At 32.6% G+C, this 7,485-nt stretch overlaps 1 protein-coding gene across 4 annotated transcripts in view; it reads left to right on the top strand.

The window, feature by feature from the left end:
- Nucleotides 1-6,876, top strand: part of LOC111678907 (neurobeachin) — a 36,331-nt gene extending 29,455 nt beyond the window's left edge. For all 4 annotated transcript variants that reach the window (XM_046945834.1, XM_046945833.1, XM_046945835.1 and 1 more), the window contains 6 exons: nt 289-3,085; nt 3,152-3,322; nt 3,386-3,649; nt 3,716-3,912; nt 3,980-4,131; nt 4,240-6,876. In XM_046945834.1, the coding sequence (XP_046801790.1) occupies nt 289-3,085; nt 3,152-3,322; nt 3,386-3,649; nt 3,716-3,912; nt 3,980-4,131; nt 4,240-4,330 (3,672 nt within the window). In that variant the 3' untranslated portion in view covers nt 4,331-6,876. The remainder of the gene's footprint in view (nt 1-288; nt 3,086-3,151; nt 3,323-3,385; nt 3,650-3,715; nt 3,913-3,979; nt 4,132-4,239) is intronic.
- Nucleotides 6,877-7,485: the final 609 nt, after the last annotated feature.

Genomic DNA, 7,485 nt, shown 5'->3' with positions numbered 1-7,485 from the left:
TATGGACTTTAAAAAAACTAATTTAATTTAAGTAAATGTAAATTTTTCAAGTTTTAAAAAGCGTAATATCAAAGCTAAAGACTGCCTAGACAATATAACAATTTAATTCATTTTTTTTTGCACACAAAATATATTATTAAATTTGGTTTCTTTTCATGGTTTACCTATATTCGAATACTTATGAAAGACACTGTATGTCTGTATGTACAGTATTTATAATTGTATGTGTTGTCCGTGTAATTTGCCACAACCAATAATCAATTCCAACCACATTCATGCTTATTACAGAGTGATTCAGAATGTAATTCACTGAATATGAACTCAACTGAAAACGAAGTTCCTGAAGTGGAATCATCAAGTGAAATTATGGTTGATGATGGTAAGCCCATGAATTCAAATGATGAAAGCTGGACAGATGTCAATTTAAATGAAGATGCAAGTGTACAGGCATCAGCTACAGGTATAATGTCGGGTGATGCAAAGATACGAGTCATGGGTGGTATGCATTCAGCACATGCCAGTCATATGCAAAATACTTCACATGTCGGTGGCGGCGTCAACGAAAGAGGAGATAAACCGGATTCAGAAATATCTGTAGTTCGAGTGCCAGATGGTTATGTAAATGCAACAGGCGTATCTGGTAATGGAGGAAATGTTGGTGCACAAAGAAATTCAAGAGCAGAGGACTTGCCTATGAAACCACCATTAGTCGGCCAATTACCCATGACTACTCCTTCTAGAGAGGCTAGTCTCACGCAGAAGTTGGAAGTAGCATTGGGACCAGTATGTCCTTTGCTAAGAGAAATTATGGTGGATTTTGCACATTATTTGTCCAAGACTTTGGTGGGCTCTCATGGACAGGAGTTGCTGATGGAAGGCAAGGGCTTGACTACATTTAAGAACTCACACTCTGTAGTGGAGCTGGTGATGTTGCTTTGCTCTCAGGAGTGGCAAAACAGTTTGCAGAAGCATGCAGGACTTGCTTTCATTGAACTTATTAACGAGGGTCGCCTACTGTCGCATGCCATGAAAGATCACATAGTGCGAGTAGCAAATGAAGCGGAATTTATTTTAAATCGTATGAGAGCAGATGATGTTCTAAAACACGCAGATTTCGAGTCGCAATGTGCACAAACTTTGTTAGAAAGAAGGGAGGAAGAACGGATGTGTGATCATTTAATTACTGCAGCTCGCCGAAGAGATAATGTCATTGCCAGTAGATTGTTAGAAAAAGTTCGCAATATTATGTGCAACAGGCATGGTGCCTGGGGGGATTCTTGTGGTAATGTCCAAAAGCAAACTTACTGGAAGTTGGATGCCTGGGAAGATGATGCCAGAAGACGTAAACGTATGGTACAAAATCCCAGAGGCTCGTCTCATCCTCAAGCCACTTTGAAGGCTGCGCTAGAAAATGGTGGTCCAGAAGATGCAATTTTACAAACTCGGGATGAATTTCATACACAAATAGCTGTTAGCCGTGCTCACCAAGCTACCCAACACACTGCCGATCTTTTAGACGATGCTGAACTTCTAATAGAAGACCGAGAACTCGATCTAGATTTGACTGGCCCGGTTAATATTAGCACTAAAGCGAAACTTATAGCTCCAGGACTAGTTGCTCCCGGTACTGTTTCCATAACAAGTACGGAAATGTTCTTTGAGGTTGATGAAGAACACAACGACTTCCACAAAATAGAGGCTGAAGTTCTCAAGTACTGTGATCATTTACATGGCAAATGGTACTTTTCTGAAGTTAGAGCCATATTTTCACGACGATACCTCCTGCAAAATGTAGCTCTGGAAATCTTTTTAGCCTCTCGCACTTCAATTTTATTCGCGTTTCCTGACCAACACACCGTAAAGAAGGTTATTAAGGCTCTGCCGCGCGTAGGAGTGGGTATAAAATATGGCATTCCACAGACTAGACGAGCTTCGATGATGTCGCCACGTCAGTTGATGCGTAACTCGAATATGACCCAAAAATGGCAGCGCCGTGAAATTTCCAATTTTGAATACTTAATGTTCCTTAATACCATAGCAGGTCGCACATACAACGATTTAAATCAATATCCCATTTTCCCTTGGGTATTGACTAATTATGAAACCAAAGATTTAGATCTCAGTTTACCGTCAAACTATAGAGATTTGTCGAAACCTATAGGAGCTTTAAATCCATCAAGAAGAGCATACTTCGAAGAAAGGTATGAATCTTGGGAAAGTGATACAATACCACCATTCCACTATGGAACTCACTACTCCACTGCAAGTTTTACACTTAATTGGTTGGTAAGAGTGGAACCTTTCACAACTATGTTTCTTGCGCTGCAGGGAGGTAAATTCGATTATCCTGATCGTCTTTTCTCTTCCGTTAACCTCTCATGGAAGAATTGCCAACGCGACACTTCAGATGTCAAAGAGCTTATACCAGAATGGTACTTCTTGCCGGAGATGTTTTACAATTCTTCAAGTTATCGATTGGGTCACCGTGAGGATGGAACGATGGTCAATGATGTTGAACTGCCGCCTTGGGCAAAGACGCCTGAAGAGTTTGTGCGCATCAACCGCATGGCCTTAGAATCGGAATTCGTCTCATGCCAATTACATCAATGGATTGATTTAATATTCGGCTATAAGCAGAGAGGACCTGAAGCTGTTCGGGCCACCAACGTATTCTACTACTTGACATACGAAGGTAGTGTAGATTTAGATGCAATAGGAGATCCTGTTATGAGGGAGGCTGTCGAAAATCAAATACGCAACTTTGGCCAAACACCCAGTCAATTGCTTATGGAACCTCATCCACCCAGAAGTTCGGCAATGCACTTATCTCCGATGATGTTCAGTGCAATGCCCGATGATCTATGCCAAATATTGAAATTTTATCAAAATTCTCCAATTATTCATATATCAGCAAATACGTATCCACAACTATCGTTGCCTTCCGTTGTTACTGTTACAGCAGGACATCAATTTGCTGTAAACCGGTGGAATTGTAATTACACGGCTTCCGTCCAAAGTCCTAGCTATGCAGACTCTAGCCAACAGCAGGGAGCTATGAAACCTTTAACAATTGATCCCGTTTTAAGTAAGTATTCTGAACACATTATACTCAAACAGAGTAACAACAATATTTTTACATCTTTCTAAGCAGCTGCTCAACATACAGCCAACAATAATCCAATGAATCGCAGACATTTAGGAGATAATTTCAGCCAAATGTTAAGAATAAGATCCAATTGTTTTGTAGTTACCGTAGACAGTCGTTTTCTTATTGCTTGTGGATTTTGGGATAATAGTTTTCGAGTGTTTAATACTGAATCAGGTAAGATTTATAAATTTTATACTTTTGGATGTTGTTCATTATATATACAAATTTAAATTTCAGCTAAAATCGTGCAAATAGTTTTTGGCCATTTTGGTGTCGTGACATGTTTGGCACGATCTGAGTGTAATATCACATCAGACTGTTATATAGCTTCAGGTTCCGCCGATTGTACTGTGCTGCTGTGGCACTGGAATGCTCGCACACAAAGCATAGTAGGAGAAGGTGATGTTCCTACACCCAGAGCAACTTTAACTGGACACGAACAGGCCGTCACTTCGGTTGTGATAAGCGCAGAATTAGGTCTAGTGGTATCAGGTTCTACAAGTAAGACACATCGTTGTTCTTTGTTTGTACAATAATCCTAACAAACTGTTATATTTTTCATTGTAGATGGACCTGTTCTAATTCATACAACTTTCGGTGATCTCTTGCGTTCTTTGGATCCCCCAATGGATTTCCACTCCCCAGAATTAATTGCAATGTCACGTGAAGGTTTTATTGTTGTCAATTATGACAAGGGTAATGTGGCAGCCTATACTATAAATGGAAAAGAACTAAGACACGAAACCCATAATGATAACCTACAGGTATAATATCATGGAACTTTGTCCACTATGATAAAATATCTCATGATTTTATTCTCATTTAATCTAGTGCATGTTACTCTCACGCGATGGTGAATATTTAATGACAGCTGGCGATCGTGGTATTGTTGAAGTTTGGCGTACTTTTAATTTGGCTCCGCTTTACGCTTTTCCAGCTTGCAATGCTGGTATTCGATCATTGGCTTTAACCCATGACCAAAAGTAAGATTTTTAACATTTAATATTTATTTGTCTGTATTTATGACAATGGCAAATTTATCACAAAAACTAAAATTATTTTCATTTTAATTTTGCAATTTTTAACTTTAGGTATTTACTCGCTGGTCTGTCTACTGGTTCAATAGTTGTATTTCATATTGATTTTAATCGGTGGCATCACGAGTATCAACAGCGCTATTAAATCTGCTATAATTTCGTCATTAAATCAAAAAGAAATAACACTTTATAAAAACATTAACAACATCGGGTGCAAATTTTTAGTTCATACGTACTTATATTTCTACATAATTTTAGTTCCATCCGTATCTGTTTTTTAATGAAAGTTAAAACTTATTTGATTTCTTTAGGTAGAGAGTATAATATTTCAACAAAAATTACTTTTATTTTGCTTTAACATTAACATTCCAAAGTAATAATGAACAAAAAATATAATTGAAAAGGAACCATGTTCCAAATAATTTTAGACATTATCTAACTTCAAAATGAAAACACTAAACATAGCATAAAATGAGTTACAATTGAAACTAAGTGGCCAAATGTGAACGTACTAAAGTAGTATTAATACAAAACAAATTATAATTATAAAAAATAACAATTAAATAAATTAAAAAATCAAGTGTTAAAGAGCATTTAGTGTTAACTAAAAAAACCTCTTAAGGCTTATATTAGAAGGTTTTTAAATTAAATACAATGCACTTTTAATTTTTATACAAAAAAATTTAAAAAAATCTAGACACACACACTCTGACATATACAACGCAACAGCTACAAACTTTTGTACATAAAAAATAATACATATTTTTTAATATACTTAAAATAAAATTAATATTTCCTTTAAAAACGTTGCAAATAAACAAAAAATAAATTTTATGTTTAAAATTCGTCCATTATAAAAAATAATATTAAGAAATACATAAACTTTGAGTGTTTTATACATATGTATGTGTGTGTTAAGTATTCAGAAAAAACGTCCAATTATTTTTTGTTGTTGTCTATGAGACTTTGTTTCTTTTAGTATATCCTTAACTTATTCATCCCCAAGCCCTCCAGAGTTGGGTTATTAAAAACCCTTTTTTCACCCTCTGTGTAATTATTTAATCGTCTTTAATCCTATGAAATTGGTTGTTATCTTTTTACAAATGTAAACATACAAATGCACTACTTCTGTACAATATAGTCAGCTGAAATGCATTTTCAGATTAATTAAAAACATATTTGCAATTATAAAATATTTATAAGATATGACTTTTAATAAAATATGTCACAATTAACTTCAAAACTTGTTAAATTTTTGTTATAATTACAAGAATTTGTATTTCAGCTAAAGATATTTATATAAAGTAGGCTTTTCTTAGAAATAATTTTTAAATAATATTTAGTTCAACACTAGGAAATTTGTAAAACTACATTATGTAAAAAACTTAACCATTAATTTGAAAAATATCGTCGTACGCACCATACTTATTGTGTTTTGATTATTGATTACTAGTTTTTATCGCTTTATCATAATTATACATATATTTTTTTTATGCCAAACCTGAATGATTAAAACTTTTCATGAACAAGAAAAACAAAAATCACAACACGCGCATTTTACTGAATATTTTTAGTGCATGAATGTATTTAAAAAATACATAAAAACAATTTTTAATGTAATTACAACTATTCTGTCCACATTGCAATTTTTTATTCATGTTTAAAGAAAAAAAAAAATAAATACAAAATTATTATAATTAAAACACGAAAAAAGATGAAAGTAAAATAGATACATATGTTTATGTAAATAAGTAATAACTAACTAATACTATTTAAATATTATCATAAAGGTGAGGGGTTTGTTTTCAAACAAATAAATTTATTTCAACAAAATAATAATTAATGTAAATATAGCTTAGAGATTCAAATAAAAATTAAACGATTAAAGGTTATGTACTTATAATATGCCAATGAATATTTTTTGATTTATTTCTTTTTTCTTATAAATGCATACAAACAAGTATGCATACAAGCAAACAAACATACATCTATTTACATCGTACATATTTAGAAACAAAAACAATAATATGAATATATTGTAAAAGCGTTGCCTCAAACTTTTATTATTGAAAATTAAAAGCGGCTGAATAGTACTTTTAAATAAATCAATTTATTAGCATACAAGCACTACAAAGTTATAATTACCAAAAATATCTTGTTTGGGAAACGATAAGAAATCTATCAACATACATACAAAAGTAATTGAAATAAAAAGTTTAATTAATAGTCCCAAAATTTAACATAGCTTTTTTGCTGCAAAAGAATTTTTAGGATATCAAAAAAAAAGTAAAATATTAAATATATTTTGTCAATCATGTTAAAAATTTATTAAAACAAAGTAATCAACACACACAATTAAGTCATGTGAAGCCTATAACTCTTATGTGCAAATGCAAAACAAATTATACTTAAAATTATACAAAAATAAATTACAGAAAATATTTCAAAACCAAATCAGTAATGGTGAAGATTTATAAATTATTAGAATACTTGAAGACATAAAAATTATTTAAAATTTGATAAAAAAAAATTAAAATAAAATAAAATAAAGCGATAAATAAACACATTTTCACACTGACAGCACACACCCACACACATTCAAGCATGGGAAAACACAATGCATATGCTATGAAAATAAGTAATTAATACAATTAATATGATTATGTTCAATAAAATAAATTCAAAAGACAATTATTAAATGATTTTATTTAAAATGCTTTCATTCTTCTTCTATCGCTTTTAAAATAATACAATTGAAGTTAATTTTTATTCTCAATAAAATACTCGCCCTATAAGCAAAAATTGTCTAAAAGCTATTAGTACTAATAATATAACAGCACTAGTGAAATATTTGCACTAGATGTAGATAAAGGTACAACATGCAGACTGATTTTTATTTGACATTTGTCGGAAAAACTACATTTAAAAAACATTTGCTTGTGGAATGAGAATTAATGCAACTAAAGTTGTTTGTTGTAACGCATCGTCAATCATACACATCTTATTAAACAAAAAAAAAATAATATAACAAGGAATTATATATTAAACTTACTTTTAAATGTTTAGTAATTCGTTATGCATAATTTTGTATTTGCGAAATACATAAAAATACGTAAATTTGTTTACAAATGGCCAATAGAAGTGAAATTTTTCTTGCTAAAAATGTACTTTCAGTCGTAATTCAGGCCTGAAATGGGGAACAACTCTCGCGTCATCGCGATTATTTCTTAAACGCGTTCAGGCTTGTGTTTGTTACCTGTCTTTCGACAGTTTTGCGTCTCGCTCGCACTGGTGTAGTGT

The sequence above is a fragment of the Lucilia cuprina genome, chromosome 3, assembly GCF_022045245.1.
Source record: "Lucilia cuprina isolate Lc7/37 chromosome 3, ASM2204524v1, whole genome shotgun sequence".
Taxonomy (NCBI): domain Eukaryota; kingdom Metazoa; phylum Arthropoda; class Insecta; order Diptera; family Calliphoridae; genus Lucilia; species Lucilia cuprina.
Note: the sequence above shows the minus strand (reverse complement) of the source record. Positions and strands in the feature narration are given on the sequence as shown.